Here is a 17999-nt window from a genome sequence, read left to right on the forward strand (position 1 = left end):
AGTAATAAGCTCATCTGTAATCATGTAAAAGAAGCTATATTATTACACAGATAAGATAAGCTTCAGAGTTCACTGTGGTGATGGCATGTTCTGCTGGACTCTGACAAAGTCAAAAACAAAGTGAAAATTCAGTCAAACTGCCAGATTTCAAGGAAAGATTAAGGAGTATTTTCAGCGTGGAAACCTACTCATAGAAGTGGTAGGTATCTTAATTAGTAATCAGAAAAAGGAACATTAAAAAAAAAATTAAAAGAATTTTCAATAAACGCTTTGTGTTCCACAGGGACCTTTGAAATCTCAGTGATTTTAACAGATTCAGTTGTTGTTATTTGTTTGTTTGTTTTTTTATTGTTCAAAAGCCCTGTTCTCTTCCCCACTGCTTTTCATTGCCTTTGCTATAAAAGCAAGGAAGACACAATTCTAGGGATTTTAATATGGGCCTATAGAAATGTTTTTTGCAAATAATAGAGAATTGGCACATAGAAGCCTTTTATAATGTCTAATTCAACTGCCTGCACAAAGAAAATTTTTATCATTACGTAGTTATTCAAAGTTCCCTGTTAAAATGATACCAGAATTGTGGATGATTCTGGAATTTGTAACGGTTACTGTATTGTTTACAGTATTAAGGCTTGCAAGAAACCCTAGGCTATATTATCTGAATATGAGAGGTATACTGTTCATTTTAAATACCTTTTGAAACCAAGTTCCATGAGCTTTTCTGTGAGTGCTGCTGACACCAGACATCTGTGTTCTGTGAAGTGAACCTTGCAGTGTGTAGTTGGTTTGCTTCTTGACCGAATTCCATCAAGAATACCAAATTCAGCGGCAGTTAGATCAAATAATATCAGATGCTTAACAGATCTGAAAATTTAGAAAATTAATTAGAGAGAGAAAAAGATCTACATTTCTCGTTGCTGATAGGTAGAAATAAAATATTTAAATGTTTATGATAACTGCAATATTGAAAAACTGAACAGTTTTGTGACCGGATGATTTTGGTGAAACATTTGTCTAGAAACATTTCTTTCTGCTAGAGTTAATACCAAATAGTACAGCCAAATGCACATTCTTTAAACATTCACAGATCTACACAGCTGTATACTTTGTTATTTGGTCAGGTATCATTGTGAGTGTGGCTCACCCAGAGCTGAGTGCTGAACCTCAGATCTGTTTTAACTTACAGGAATCTGAGGTCCTTTAACCTACTTCTATTCAAAAGAGTTACAAATTTGCTTACTTCAATGTTAAGCAACTTCTGCAATTTAGAACTTCTTCTGGTTTCAGCTGTGATAATTAATTTTATTCCTAGTAGCTGCTGTGTTTTGGATTTCGTATGAGAATAATGTTGCTAACATGTATTGTTTTGGTTGCTGCTAAGTAATGTTTACGTTAGTCAAGGACTTTTTCAGCTTTCCATAGAAGCTGAGAGGGAGCATAGAGAGGACAAGCTGGCCAAAGGAATATTCCATACCATAGACGTCATGCTCAGTGTATAAATGGGGGTTGACTGGGGGGCAGGAATCTGCAATCACTGCTCATGATGGGCTGGGCAACTGATCATTGTGTGGTGAGCAATTGCATTGTGCATTGCTTGTTTTGTATAGTCTTTTAGCATTATTATTGTTACTACTTTCTCTTCCTTTGCTGTCGTATTAAACTGTTTTTATCTCAACCCACAAATTTTATTTTTTTTCCCTGATTGTCTCCCACATCCCACTGTAGGGGTGGGGCACGGTGAGTGATCGTCTGCATGGTGTTTGACTGCTTGCTGGGTTAAACCACGACAAAACTATATTTTTCTTCATGTGCATACTGTGCTTCAGTGACGTAAAATTATTTTGGTTATTAACTGTGTAAGTATAGGTATTTCCACAGTCTGTTTAATCCAAAAAGCACAGGCGTATCTATTTATGTTTTTAATGTTAATATTGCATTTTCTGGTGGATGATTGTTTTCATTTTGAAAAAGGATGAATTCCGAATTCTGAACTATTATTATGAAGGACAGTCCTGCAGAGGCTCTGCTGTCAACTTTCCTTTTCAAGCTTGCCTGCTCTGAAAAGTTGTGTCCATGCAGTAGAAATCAAAGGGAAAACGTAGGGAAGCTAGATATGGTTTTGCATAGCCAATATCTCTCAGTCTATAAAGAATACTCCCTAGAGTGCATTTTTACAAACTAGGTCCTGTGTGATCAAGGTAAAATACTGAGTTTCACAGCAAGCTGTAGTCTAGTGTGACTTTATTTGTTGTAATTCTTAACTTGGAAGTATCTTGGCCTAGGATTCCTCTTCAGTAGTTTCACAGACACTGATTTGGAATTCCTTTAATTGCAGCTATTGCGTGCTTCTAGGATAAGTTTCACTCACTTGAAAGCTCTTTTAAAAATCATCATTATTATTAATTAAAGGAAAACTTTAGGCAGTAAGGTGGAGATAAGAATAGAAAAGTGAAAGTATATAAACAGTTACAAATTTGTGCATACAAAGATTTTCAAACTGTCAGTTCAACTTCCAAATTCAAAGCATATTCATACTTACTTAGAAGCAGGAAGGTTCTCAGTCGGCCAACATTGGTTGATAAAAGACCACTGAAGGCTGTCTCAGCCACTCCTTTGTACAGCGTGAAAAATCTGCGCGCATAGAAACTGATGCAAAAATTCTCAGTATTCTTTCTATTTTAGAAGATACTGAACTTAATTGGCATCAGGGCACGAATCCTAGAGAAAGGGGATTCACAGCAGTAATCAAAGTAATAAATTTTTAACATACTAGACACAGAATTTTCTTAATTTAGTGATCAGCTTTATTTCTCTCACACAAGTGTGCCTGTTGATTTTTACCTTATAAGTTATTAGACATGAGAGAAAACAATTTTCATAAAGGTGTGACATTATAGATCTTAGCCATCTTCCTTTCAAGGCCAAGCTCTTTGAATCTCTGTAACTTATATTAACAAAGGAATTAAGTAAACAGCTGTAACATTGTTTTTCTTTCAGACTGATTAATTATATGGCATCAAGGCAACTTATCTAGTATTTCAGTACAGTGAATACATCCATGAGTTGTGAGTTTTTACAGCCTGCCAAGAAAATATATGCATAATATATATTTTCAAAGCATCTGCCTGAAGCATTATCCAGGCATTTACATATTGCTGTCCTCTGTATTCAGAAACTGAATTTTCTGTGAATGTTAGTGACACTGTGTTAGCTGGATTAAAGTGTGGCAAAGTACCAGATTTCTACCTTCAATAATCAACCCTCTGTCCCTAAAAAGCATCGATATTCCAAAATAAACTCAAAGATACTCAGTTTACATAAAAATTAGGAGAAACAGTGTTACTGGCAACAGGCATAGACTGTGGGCCTATGAAACTAGTAAGGGAAAGATTTAGGGAAGAGAATTTAAATGGCTTATGCTATATTGACGTCAAAATCAATCAGCATCTTGAAATTTGCCTCAAAGCAGTACTTTTTAGTCAAGATTTCATCTAGTGCACTCCAGTGAAATCCAGGTGAATGAATCTCCTACAGGAGCTGGGAGATGAACAAGTGTAGGCAAGAGACAACTTTGTGGCTTTAGGAAATACAGCTAATAAACACCTGTGTATTCTTTTCCATTGTGTTTTCATCTGCATTGTAAACACACCCTCTTAAATAATTGCATTTTAATAATGAGGTAGCTTCAGCATATGAAATAATTTATTCCCTTAATTGTACGTACATTATGTGTATTGTTAATTAAGAGAATATGTGATTTTAATGATTGCAACACAATGGAAGGAGCATTAATTATCTTGTTTTCTAAAGGTAGAAGATAGGAATCCTGATCATTCTTTTTCCTCAGGTCAACGTGCTATTTAGGTTTATCCCCTCTTTCTCTTTATTAAAAAGTGTTATAGTAGCAGAAGCTTTTTAAAAGTGTTCTTATATGATTCTTTAAAATCTCATTCATTATAAATTGAAGCAAGTTTCGTTTAGATGTGGTGTTAAGGGATATGGTGTAGGGGAGAACTTTGTAGAGTAGAGTTGATGGTTGGACTCGATGATCCCAAGGGTCTTTTCCAACCCAAATGATTCTATGATTCTAAGACCTTTTATTTAAAGCCATTTTTTTTTTAATTTTAAAATTCAGTTTCCCCTTTAGAAAATATGGTATTCTTTTACTAGTTTCATGTTTTCTTTTCCATCTTCCTTGCAGAGCCAGAAATAAGGCTTCACCTCTTGCTTTCCGCATATGTTTGTTTTAAATATACTGTCATAGCCCATGAACGCTGTTGTCTAATGTCACTGGTGAATCTTTTTGATCACTAACATTTGAATGACTGGCTGGTACATCAACTCCTGCAACAGCATTTACTGTGCTATTGGCTGGATGTACTGAAGAAACCCTTCTCATGGCACAGATATCCTGTGGCATTCAACATCCTTATGTCTTTGTGAACGGAAGAAAGCCATGTTCATAGAGTTCCTCTCGAGGGGAGGGAGGAGTATGGTGAGAGAGGGGAGGAACTGAGCCTGACAGTATTTATTTCTTCTGAATCTATCAGATATCAATTCTTATGATGGAAGCATGAAAGACTATGTAGTCCTCCAGTTACTTTCTACCAAACCTTTTTCAGTTAAATAAGGAGAATTGGTTGAGTTAATTAATTAATGACCCATTTTCTATTATTTTAAGTGTGTTTTCTGCATCGTAAGTGACATATAGTTCTTTGGAAACAAACCTCTTCCTTCCAAGTGTGCGTGCTGGATGGGTGTGAGGGAGGAGAGAGTGTGGCGTGTCCTGTAAATCTTTGACCCCTGTTTAATAATCCAGAGGTAAAAGATGACAGAGTCTACATTAGTAGTTATGAGGATTTGCAACAGGATTATGTTGGCATGCTTCCACATCATGTAGTTATGTTAATTTTTTTTGTTGTTAGTTTATATATTAATAGAAGTTTGTTAGATTTATTAATTTATAATTTATGAAATAGGAACAGCAGATTCTGTGATAGGATTATGTCAGTTATTTGTTGATGGTGGTTTTTTTCCTTTACTTCACTGAAGGAAATTCACTTCCTGCAGTTTAAAATCTGCCTCACTTCTGAGTCCTCTAGGCTAGCAAGTGATGCTCATGAAAAGCATTTTTGTTTAGCTAGGGAAACTCTTTTACCACTAGCAATCACATTACATGTGATTTGTAAGGACATTGGGTAGCTAAAATGCTGTAGGTGCTCTTTTGAAAACCTTTTCATGTGGAAAACATGGTAAGGAATACATCAGTCCCTGAGTTTTCTTACTGGGAGAAACACGACTGCCCTGAGGTAGTAGCTTCCACTGCCTCAGGCATCAGGGGTGTAACTCAGGGTGTTGATAAATACTCTTATCGTGGTTTCATCTGTGATGAAGTTAACTTTCTTACTAGCAGCTGGTATAGTGCTATGCTTTGGATTTGAGATGAAAATAGTGTTGGTAAAACACTTATGTTTTGGATTGTTGCTAAGCAATCAAGGCCTTTTCTACTTCTCTTACTGCCCTGCCAGGGAGTAGGCTGGGAGGGCACGAGAAGTTGGGATGGAACACAGCTGGGACAGCTGACCCCAGCTGACCAAAGGGCTATTCCATACTGGGTGATGTCATGTTCAGCATATAAAGCTGGGGGAAGAAAAAGGAATGAGTTACTGCATTTGTCTTCCCAAGTAACCATTAGCTATCCTCATAATGGGTGTTTTTAGCAAGTCAGAGAAATTCAGAGGTGGCTTAATTATACTGTTTACAGGTGAAAGAATTTAGAGAGACAATATAAAAATTAACAAGTTTTTTTTAGCAGCTAGAATTATTTACTAGCTATTTCGTATCCAATGAAGGACCTTCTGTTCTGCCGTAATTAAAGATGTCATCATGATTCCTCCTACCAAAACCAAGGAGATAGTCAGTTTACAAAGGTACGCAAGTACCAGTTAGTATGCCTTCTTTCAGACTAGAGATTTCTACAATGAAGTATTAGTTGTGAAGGGGAAGAATCCAGGGAGCAACCTCAAAGAAAGACAGGGATGACATAGGACAGGAAATGCAGAATTCAGAAAAAAAAATTACTTATTACTACCATATTTTCACAACTATGATATGTATTTTGATTTTTCTGAATTTCTTTAAAATTACTGTTCTATAAAAGACTGCCTTCAGATAGCCTTTTATTTTATCTGTATTGCAATTTGTTTCTGGGAATATGGTGTATCTTATTAGTAGTTTTCACAGAATTAGAGAATTGGGGTTGAAAGGAAGATTAAAGACTGTGTAGTCCAATTGCTCTTCTACAAGTGGGTTTGACTAGCATTACTCAGGGCTGTGTCCAGTCTGTTTTAGAGTACCTCTAAGGCTGGTGATTGTGCAACATCTTTGGGCAACTTGTTCCACTGTTTCACCACCATCACAGTACATTAAAATGGAATTTCCTGTGTTTCAATACATGCCTATTGCGTCTGTCCTTTCACTGGCTATCACTAAGAGTCTGGCTTCATCTTCAAACCCTCCTGTCAGGTATTTGTACACATTGACGACATCTCCCCTGAGCCTTCTCTTCTCCAGGCTGAGCAGTCTCCCCTCTCTCAGCCTCTTTCCCTATGTCAGATGGGCCAAGCCCTTAATCATCTTTGTAGTCTTTTGCTGGGTCTGCTCCACTGTGTCCATGTCATGCTTTTATTGGAGAGACCAGAACTGGACCCAGCACTCCAGGCATGACGTCACCAGCACTGGTAGAGGAGAAGGGTCGCCTCCTTCGCATGACCTTCTGGCAGCACTCTTCATTACACAGTCCAGGATGCTGTTGGCCTTCAAGGGGATATTACTGTCTCATGTACAACCTAGTGTCCACCAGGACCCCCAGGTCTTCTTCTGCAACTCTACTTTCTAAGTGGTCAGTCCCCAGCCTGTACTGTTGCATGTAGATATTCCTTCCCAGGTACAAGACCTTGCATCAAAGCATGTCTTCCAATTTTCAGCAACATTTAGGTTGGGAATTCTATCTTCTGCTTTAAAACCAAAATTTTTAAATAGATCTCAAAAAGATATGCTTTGTTGTTATTGTGTTATATCTGTCAAGGTTTTATACCTTTTCGTAACCATGCAGTCCTTGTAGATAGGATATTGGTCTGGGTGGTCTGATCCAATTCTTATGTTCCAAATGCAATTAGAAACAAACAAAAAAGAAGACCTCCACAGCCATATTCCAGCATGCTCACAAATATACACACTATAAAATGTGATTTTTTTTAATATTTTTTGTGTTTGTTTCAAACTTTAATCTATACATTTATGACTTTGGAAGGTAAAGCAATGGGATATTACCTTTAACCAAATATCTATACTTCAGTAATGGCATTTTTAAATGAGTTTTTCCATGTAGATGAAAATTTCATTTGAATGCCCCAGCAGAGGCTGCTCATGTTAGATCTCATATATTTTTTTCATTTATCTTACCACTATCTGTTCTACCTGGTTTTATTTGCTTATGGTTTGTTATACGTTTTTGCTCTGCCTCGTGTACCAGAGGAGGTGTTATAAGCATTCTTGGACATCAGTCTTCTCACAAGTGGTTTTTGACTGCTGGAAACAGGTTCTTTGCCGTTTAAAGTCATCATACTTAACGGAAGAAACGGTCCATCTTCATAATGGTTTCAGTGCTCTTTTTGTGAATTTTTCTTCTATATAATAATAAAAAGAATTTATAGTTGAACTGTTATTTCCTCTCCTGTGATTAAGAAAATTACTGAGAACCAATCAATGTCAGGAACTAGTTAATGTAAAATAAATAAAACTTGAAGAGGACTGAAACTGAAAAGATCAAGTTATATTAAAAAAAAAAAAGGAAAAAGACATATTATCATCTTGACTATTTAATCCTTGGCTACAATTGTGTGAATTTGCAGGTGTTAAATTATCCAGAGAGTGGCTTGCAAATTTTGCTTTTGTCAGTAGAAGCATATTGGGAGTTACATGGAAGAAAATAAGCATTGACTAGCAGACTACAGATTTCAAACAATATGTATTCTCTAGTTCATATCAAGTCTTACGTGAATGCAAAATATAATGCTGATTAGACGTAATTTATGTTGTGTTTTATGACTGTGATAAAACAGAAAATAAAAATAGCAACAAGAATGTTTAGTCATATTATTTTCCATTACCCATTACCCAGGAAGCCTTCAATGAAATTATTCTGTTGCTGTGTTACAGCGAATAGATTAGTTAAAAAAAAAAAAAAGGTAATATGACTTGGATTGCTCTACGTCAGATTTACATGAAATATATTGAAGTACTTTCACTGTTAATGTGCTATGAAGTTATAAAAGAAAATTGTGTGTAATGTGTTGTTGTGTGCTCTTGTGATTATTAATTTCGTCTACCATTGCTCTGTGTTTCTCTGAAATAAAAGAGAAAACACATCAGATTTGTTGTTTTTGTTAACATTAAATCTTTTATTGCTTTCGAACCATGCTATATTTGATTATACAGAAATGCTTAAAAGCCTGTTTTCTAAAGGAATTTTTTTTTTTATCTCACTCCCTCCCCCCCTTCGGACAACCTCATTCGGAGGTGCCTTACCAGCCTATTACCGTATAATTTCTTCACATTTTCCATGGAATGCTGTGTTAAGTCTGTGTCACTTTTGTTATTCTGTGATACAAACTCAAAAGCAGACTGAGCTGACCAGTGAATATTTTCTCTGGTTGTCCAGTGCACACAAAAAATCTGTTGTGAACCATTCCCTATTTGCTCCAGGCTGTGCCACTTGAGTGGCTAAAAAGGATATAAAAGAGTGTTCCTGACCCAGTTGTGTCTGGGTATTTTTCAGACACTTCAAGTTTTTTGGTTTTGGGGTTTTTTTTCTTTCCATTTTGAGATCTCATAAACATGTTCGCTCTTCTCTTATTCTGCGTTACTGAGTTCCTGACTGATGTGCTATCATTTCAATGTGTCCTTCTGCAGGTTGTTAAATGTGCTGTGCTGTGAGCTTAATACCCTTTTACTCTTGGAGACTCAGTATAAAGTGTCACAAGTTTTACTAACTGCTCAGGAGGAAAATGTCACAGAAACTTCAGAAGGACCAGGGTAAGAAGTAACTGATGTAAATGTTAACTATCAAACTTTTCTCCTGAGAACAAATAAATGAACACCTTAGTGGCTTTAAATATGCAAATGCTCTCACTGAAGTTGGGTTCTAATGTGCATAAGTGTACCTACATGCAGGTTCATCATCAATATTTTTCTTATTTTTATTTGCATTACTCTTACATTATTTCTTTTAAAAAGTGCAAAATTTGTGGGTATAAATCATAGAATCATAGAATTGCTAGGGTTGGAAGGGACCTTAAAGATCATCTAGTTCCAACCCCCCCTGCCATGGGCAGGGACACCTCCCACTAGATCAGGCTGCTCAAAGGCCCATCCAGCCTGGCCTTAAAAACTTCCAGGGATGGGGCACCTACTACCTCTCTGGGCAACCTGTTCCAGTGTCTCACCACCCTCATGGTGAAGAACTTCTTCCTAACGTCCAGTCTGAATCGTCCCATCTCTAGTTTTAATCCATTCCCTCTAGTCCTACCATTACCCGACATCCTAAAAAGTCTCTCACCAGCTTTCTTGTAGGCCCCCTTATGGTACTGGTAGGTCTCTATAAGGTCTCCCCGGAGCCGCCTTTTCTCCAGACTGAACAACCCCAACTCTCTCAGTCTGTCCTCATAGGAGAGGTGCTCCAGCCCTCTGATCATCCTCGTGGCCCTTCTCTGGACACGTTCCAGCACGTCCATATCTTTCTTGTAGTAGGGGCCTTTTTATTTTTGTTTTATATTATTGTTTTATGTTACGTGTATAATTTAATATTAGGGTATTGTTTTAATGTTTATGGTTTAAAGGCATCATCAGTACATTCTTTTTTTGGATTTTGTTTCTTTTTATTTATAACTTAGTGGACTCCAGCTTCTGTGACATTCCATTGCTGACTTTTAAATAAAATTGCACAATGCATTGTTTCAAAAAGAAAAGTGTATTTTGGGGAGAGTCACAGACGTTTTGTCCTTTCTCTCAGCATGCTGAATTTTAAGAACTTTCCTCTTACTCTTTGCTCTATGGGGCCAGTACAGAATTTAAATCAAACAGCGTGGGTGGAATCTCAGCAGATACAGATGTTATATACCATTTGAGGATGAAAAATACTGTTTCCTTAAGAAGGAAAAAATTGTAAGAAACTTGGTGTCTAAAAACTGGTTTTTATTATTTTTAAATAATTTTATACCTTGGGCTACACAGTGGCGTCGGTCAGCAAGTTGACTGTGTGTTAAGTTATCAATAACTGCTTATTTGCGGCAGCAGAAATTTGCTGGTAGGCAAATAAGGAGCAAATTTTGTTGGTCCATTAACTGTCTCTGCCCTCATTACTGAGCATGTGGATATAACAAAGCCCATGAAGTTTTCTACTTTTTTTTGTGTCCCCTAAATGTTCATATGTTTCCAATCAGCAATGGGTAAGGAAGTTCAGAGTTAAGATAATCCGTGCAGACATCTCAAAGTACTTCATGTTTCTGTTTATTTCCTTATGCCTGTGTGTTTTCCAGATTGCGTTTTAACTCCGGTATGTCTCTCAAGGTATTCTTGCTCAATAAAGTTTGCTGAATTAAACAATGAATAAATCCAAGTGATTCTGATTTTTGGAGTTTTTTGGATTTTGTTTCTTTTTTCTCCAGAGATTTTATAATTGATGGTCTATCAGTGGAGAGAAACCATGTTCTTGTAAGGATAAATCTGATTGGAGGACCACAGGAAAGGATTTTGCCTTTGAGAGTACTAGATAAGGTTAGAATCTAAAGTTTAACAGTTTCTCTTTCCGTAACTCCTGCCTTCATTAATTGAACATTTTTGCTGATAATTCAGCACATACAAAATTATTTAATATTAAGAAATACCAGCCTACCTTTAGCTTTATAAAGGGCTAAAATTTTAATTAGTGATACACTGAAAAAATACATTGTTTCCACTATCTGGGGATTGACATGTTCCTAAGACATATTGCGTTCAAATTAAATGTTTATATTGCTTCATTTTTAATGTTACTTTTCCTACTATAAAAGTGCATGCAATTTGTCTTTTTTTTACTTTTATATTTCTGTGTTTTCTTTTTTCCATACTTAGGTTTTCATCTGCGGTATCCAATACCTGGAGCTTTCATCGATGTTCTAACAATACACTGTTTGTTAAGCAGCTCCTTTAAATGTTCTGCTTCTCAGTGGCTGTCAGTCTCATAAAGATGAAATGCAAATTACTGTCAGCACAGTGAGACAGCTAGATCAATGTATAAAATTTGAAATACAGTTTTATGTGGTTTTTTTAATTATTTTTATAAAGTCTGCATTTTCCTTTTTGGTTGAAAAAAACTGTAAAATCAAAACTGTTAGTGGTACATACTTGAAAATATTCTGGCTCAAATGCTTTTTGGATTTTGTATGCTTTAACTATTTTTTTTTTTTTAGTTATGGAATATCTCATCGCGAATTGTAGTATCAAGCATAATTTTGGTGCACAGACAATAAACCTGTGTGTTATCGAGCAAATGCTATTAATTCTTCTCCTAAATTAATTTCTTTCTGGTCCTGTTTCTAGGGTAGTGATCCATATCCTTGGCCAATGTTTTCATCATTCCCTTTGCCAAAGTGCTATCTTGCAGAAATTCCTAGGAAATCTGAATTCAGACAAGGTACATACAAAACATACAAGCAGTGTATATGTCAAACAAGCATCCCTGTTGATTTTTTATTTTTTTTTTCCTTCCTCCCTGTCCCCGTCTCCCCCGTCCCTCCGCCCCCACCCCCCATCCTCCAGATTATAATCTCATAAGTATTTAAGGATTTTTTTTTTTATTGTTGGCTGGATTTGTAGCTAAGTAAATTGGTTTGGTTGTGCTTGTCTGCCTTTGTGCAACTGTCAACCTGCAAAGCTCTGTTTAGTAAACTAATTCTTATGCAAACTTCAAGATTAACCTTTTGGCTTGTCTCAGGTGGGTGACTCATGAGATGCATTTATATCATCTCTCTAGTAACTGAAGGAAGACAGTATGGTTAAGCTACAAATCTTTTGTACGCTATTTTCGTGATTCAGATCCCTGTGTTTACAAAGCTTGGTGGTGTGTGAAATAGACACTGTTTAGGATAGTTGGTTTCCGCATTGAACATCAATTTGGAATGTGGGCAGACTGAAGAATCCTTTGAAGAACTATCTAGGCAAAGCAGTTTAATTCATACAGAAAAAACGTTTTAAGGTTTTAATTTGCATAGACAATGCAAAAGAATCTGATGAATGGTTTATAGTAAATAAATCGTTCTTTGTATTTGTTCATGTTCAACAATACATGTTCATGCTCATGTATTGTTGAGATGTACTTATTAGAAATTATTTGTGAATTTCCTTCACAGATGTAGATTTTTCAAAAGTGACAGAAATTCTTCATTAGCTGTAGAATACAAAATAATCAGTTTGTAAATACCTAGGAAAAAAATACAAAAAGGTGATTTCCTTTTCTGACAAGGGGAAAGGCCAGGTAGGTATAAGAGAAGGGAGTTTTCTCTATCTTCACTGTTACAGGCTTCCCAAGGCAATTTTCATAAGACAGCAATCAAATCACTGTAAAGTGGGTGCCCAGTTGTTTTAACTATGTCTTCAAGGAGGCAGGTAGCATTGCTCTTGGATTGGAAAAGCATATTTTATTGTAACCCATGGAACCTACCTGTTCTCTTGTTTAGAGCAATTCTGGCGCTCATCATTGACCAGTGGGATAATAGAATAGAGATTGTAGTTGTGACTTTTGTGGATGACAACCAGCTAGGAAAGCTTGGGTAAAACTTTTTGGCTAACAGTAAATTTGCTGAAAAGAACTTTCAAAGGTTTGCAAATGTGCTAGAAGGAGTATTGAATATTTTAAATCAAAATGTCACTTTTTATGTTAAAGGTAACTGTAGAAAAAGACTATATAACTGAAAAATGAACAGAACGTTTAGTTTTATAGTAAAAAAAAATAATTTTGTTTGCTGTTTGAAAATGAAGGAAAACAAAGCATTGAAAGTGTTCTATTTCAGTTCTCATTTACAAAAAATAATATTCTTCCACCAAACACTGAATAGCTGATTTGCCAGATTGAAGCTTTCAGGATGCCTAAGTTATTTTGAAAGAAAGTATCAGAATAAGTAGATCAGAAATGAAAAGAATGAAATTCATAAATTGCTGTTTCCAATGCTTTGGAAAAAAACAAATCAAAGAGCATGAGTAGAAGATGGGGAATATCTGAACTGTATTCTTCAGCACTACAGTATGGTGGTGGTAGGAGTGCTCTTTTGCAAGAGAGGTTAAAAATATGATTGTGAGAAAGATCTGTGAGTTACATTTGTACAAGACAGATGATCTTTGTTAGTTGAAGGTGGTGAGTTCTTGGATGGAGTACCACTAGCACGGGCACTGCAGTCTAAGGAAAATAGATACATTTGAGGGATTCTAGAGTACAGATACATATCGTGACTTTGAAATGTGATATGTGAGTATAGTTTGAAATAATTAGAACTGGCTGATGCTGAAAAGACAGAGTTCATGCAAGTCTCTTAGTATGTTTAAAACAATTATAAGGAGGACAGGTTGGTTGTTTTCTATGTCTCTGTGCAAAAAAAAAGGAATAGTTGGCTTACTTGGCAGTAAAGATTTGTTGCAAATTAATAAAAAACATTCTAGTAGGATACATCTGGGAGTCGTGAAATCATCATTGGAGGTTTTAAGAACAACTTCTTTGATGTGAATATTCAGAATTCATGTTGTGTGTTACTTACACAACTTGCTCACAGGTTTTAAAAACAGTTTAGGCAAATACTTGCTAAATTTTAATTCTGCTCCACTGCACGAGATGGACAGGGTTCACACAGACTTCTGAATGGCAAGAGTTCTGCAGCCATGCAAACACTTGTACATCATATGAGTGGGAATGCATGACTGCTTTGTTGTATCGAAGATCGAAGGCCAGCAGAATGTTTCTGCGATTCCCTGAAGCTGTCTGTGTTCACATTTCATGCTGTGGTGTTTCATTATATAACCTGTGTGGTATCATTCCTGTCTGCTTTTTGGGGTGTTTCTATTATGTGAATAATTAAGACTGCTAGATTCTTAGTACTGTTAAAGAATGTACAGTCTCTTTGGATGGAAAGGCTGTAACTGTAGGTTTTATTCTGTCTGTCCTGACCACTTATTTACCTCCTCTCTCATTACCCAGGTGACATGGATACCTGAAGCTTATGTTTTCTTTCTCCCTTGAAAATTGGTCCTGTGTCCATCACATAATTGTGATGTCAGCTGTAAAAACATCTGAGTTGGTTTTTAGTTTTTGGGTTTTTTTGTTGTTGTTGTGTGTGGTTTTTTTTTTTAATGTAACTATAATACAGATATTGGAGATGGCTGGGAGGGGAGGAAAAAAAAAGGGGTTACAGATGTGCACTCAGATATGATATTGCTGTCTTCTGACCCTTCCTTCAGGTGGAGTTGAAGGACAGATGCAATAACAGAACCTTTGTTTCCCGGGGGTGTCTCTCAACTAATGGAAGTTGCCTTTCTGAGCGCAAGCTGAAATTACTCTGAATATTTTGGAACTAGCGTGACTGTTGCTTACTGAAAAGATTATGTACTACTGAGGTCAGGGAATAGGAAGCTTCATTTCTACAGCCCTGGATATCATGTAGCCTGTGACTGTATCTAGTGTAATGGAAACGATAGATAAAGTAGCATATCGGGGTGGTCACTGAAAAGGGCTTATTCGCAGTGAGTTTTCTTGAAGAAAACATGCAGCAGTGGCACATTTTTGGTTGTTCAGTTTGCGGGGGGGAAAGGGAGGAGGACTAATTAGCTCTGAGAAAAAGCAGAGCAGTGCTAACTCTGCAGAACATCTGGAACATGTGTTTCCCAGCACCAAGGCAGGAATACTGCATCTTGGAGAACTTTTTTTTTTAACACTTGCTATTATTCTGTGCTGATGTAGTGCTCACAGACACTGGCAACTAGATATTTTGCTTCACTGGATTGAAAATGAAGCTATCATAATTTCTGCTGGTAAAATTAGTAACTATCCTGGAGTAGTAGAGTAATTCCTCTGTTTCATGATGACACTTTGAATGGGTAGACTCACCCAAAAAATGTATTTGTATCTGAGGAAAATCTGTAGTGCTTTACTCTTTACAAATATCTGCCCTGGTTTTGCAGATGTTAGGCATTTGCCTGTATAGTATATGTGGCTGTAGGAAAGGATATAAGGAAAAAAACCCACCTTGTTTGGTTGTGTATTAATATGCATCAATTATTTCAGGAAGTATTTAGAGTTGGAAAACTATTGGATAGCAGTATATTAATGGTTCGCTTCTGTCAAAGATAACTTGTAGTGAAGCTTCAAATGATTAATGCGGATCATTATTTACATGTGGAAATTCATTATGCCATTTCCACCTGTTTACACTGCAGCAAGATACCCTGTTGCTTATCTTTTGTCTTAATTCTTCAATTATTATTGCAGTAAGATAATTTGAGGAAGAACTATTAAGTGGTTTTCAAAGAGTGATATAGTCCTTTGTTATTCAGGATACAACTATTAGTGATTTTTTTACTTGTAATGTTAACTACATTGTAGGTTATTAGAAGTTAAACTTTTTCAAACTGTATTAAATTGTAATATTCACTCTTCTATTTGCACAGAAGATCTGTTTTCCTTTTCGTCTCGTAGCTCTGCAGTTATGACAGTTGGTGATGAGTGTGACTGAAGAATAGTGTCCTTAATTGTCCTGCAATGACGCATTCACTGCTTATCATTTCCATATACATAGGCAACTCATTATTCACTAATCTTACTCTCTTCCTGACTCGTACAGTCCAGAATTGCTACCAAAAAACGTGCGTGGTAATGTTCTTAAAGTCTTTTGATGTTTTATCTCAGTCACTGTTCTCTGAGTTCTTTGCTTTGTACTCTTTAACTTGAGTGGGAACATGCTGCCATGTTTCTGTTTTCCTTTTCTTTTTATAAATCAGATTTCTTTTCAGCCATTTCTTTCACAGCAACACTGTGAAAGCCCACCCTCAGTAACAGGCAATATGCAAAGCCTGGGACTGTGGGATGGTTGGAGTTCCAGCTACTTGGTAATACTTTTGGGCAAGTTATAGTTGCCTACTAACCTGTGAAAGTGAGCTGGCATTTATTTGATATCATGAGTTTTTTGGAAGCAATTGTCATTCAAAAAAATCCCCAAGGTTTTCTTTTTCTGGTACTGTAATGACCTGCTGGAGGAAGTGATAGTCCATGTTTAATGTCAAGCTGTTAAGAGAGGCAAGTGGTTTAGCTGAAAGAAAATAAGATGCGGTAAGTTGCCATGATATGCTATCAGTTACAGTATGTAATGGATGTATTACATACCTGGTTATGCTATAGTATCTTGTTTGCATGGATCTTAAGCTTGTTTCTCTGTCGTTTGAACATTCCTGTGTGCGCTCTGAGGATCCTAAGTCTTGTATCCTCCTTGAGTTCTTGTTTTGGTAGGTTGCTTGCCTGTCGCTATTCTAACAACATAACGCATTATCTGCGTTAGTTATATTTGGTACATATTTCAAGTTGCTTAAGTTCCTTGTTTTTTTTTTTTAAATACTACCTTCCCAGAGGAACCTTAAGGCAAATACAGTGGTCCATGATCTTTAGCAAAAAGACTAATACTGTAATTTTTATTTCCTTATCTGATTGTTGGAGGATAAATTAACATTGTAAATGGTTACATGTTTAAACAGTACAATTTTGGATGCATCGACACTGTGAGATACTAGCATGTGTGCATTTCAGCAATCACAAAATAAAGATTTAATTTTGCAAAACCTGCAGGACAGGAAGAATATTAGAGAGAGAAAGTGTGCAAAGAAAAATAGGGGTCAAATCAAGAAGGCAGAAGGAGGCAGCAGAGGTGGATGGGATGGGATATTGAAATCCTGTTTTCCTGCAATTATTGGAGGATCTTTTTTTAGTAGTTTCATTTCCTTCAGAGGAATCAAAATTTCACCCTAGTCTCTGATAAGTTGAATGATTAAATCTCAGCTTGTAGTCTCTGATCCTCATCTGCCAAACTGAATTACTACAATCCTTTAGGAAGTAAAATAACTATTTACCTTGTAGAGGAGTGTTGCTTTGCAGTTCTAAGATTTCCTTCAGTCTTCACCTGTTACAGCAGCAAAAGGCAAATAAAAATATAGAAATCCTACTGGTAATACTATAAGAGTAAATCCTTCTTCACATTAAATTTTCATACTCATGTAATCTGTTCTAAGCATCAGTGCATGTTATTTGGAAAGATGCTAACTGAGGACGTATTCCTTTGTTATCCTCAAATAACTTTCAGATTAATTAATTTGGAGTCATTATTAGTGATAATAATTAAGTTGCTATAATAAGGTTCTTTTGAAATACTACGTATTGTCTAATAAATTCCAATGACAGACAATTTACTGATTATAAATCATTAAGCTCTTTAGATCAGTTTAAAATAAATTATGTGCAATATTGTAGTTCTGTTGAAAATATTCTCATCATCTTAAAAAGATAATTTGAAAATAGTATTTTGTTTGTGGAAACAATTAAGTTTTATTGGAAAACTGAAATACTATAAAGAGGTAAAACTAACAGCAAATATTCTAGATAGCCATAGACTGGCTCAAACAATCATTGAATCTTTAATCAAAAGTCACCTTTCATGACAGAATTCATTTCTATAGCATCCAAAATGTAGAAACAGAACAAAGGAGAGCTTGCAAGGCATGAAGAACCTTCATCACCTTAGTGAACAGTTAGTAGTAGTGTTAGACTATGATCCTTTCTTAATGATGGGAACTGCATGGTCCCACAGCAAAGGGATTGCACACAACTGGAGTGGGTACACGTGCATTTACCTTATTAGAGATACCACCTTTAT

The 17999-nt window shown here is 36.2% G+C and overlaps 1 protein-coding gene across 6 annotated transcripts in view; it reads left to right on the top strand.

Moving 5' to 3' along the window:
- The window catches only part of TBC1D32 (TBC1 domain family member 32), an 86940-nt gene that overhangs the window by 36979 nt on the left and 31962 nt on the right, over positions 1–17999 (top strand). For all 6 annotated transcript variants that reach the window (XR_008465660.1, XM_054196649.1, XM_054196651.1 and 3 more), the window contains 3 exons: positions 8974–9096; positions 10728–10836; positions 11641–11734. Coding sequence is in view for 5 of the 6 variants with exons in the window: in XM_054196649.1 (XP_054052624.1) it covers positions 8974–9096; positions 10728–10836; positions 11641–11734 (326 nt within the window). In the remaining variant the exon portion in view is untranslated. The remainder of the gene's footprint in view (positions 1–8973; positions 9097–10727; positions 10837–11640; positions 11735–17999) is intronic.

Source organism: Rissa tridactyla, chromosome 3 (genome assembly GCF_028500815.1).
Source record: "Rissa tridactyla isolate bRisTri1 chromosome 3, bRisTri1.patW.cur.20221130, whole genome shotgun sequence".
Taxonomy (NCBI): Eukaryota; Metazoa; Chordata; class Aves; order Charadriiformes; family Laridae; genus Rissa; species Rissa tridactyla.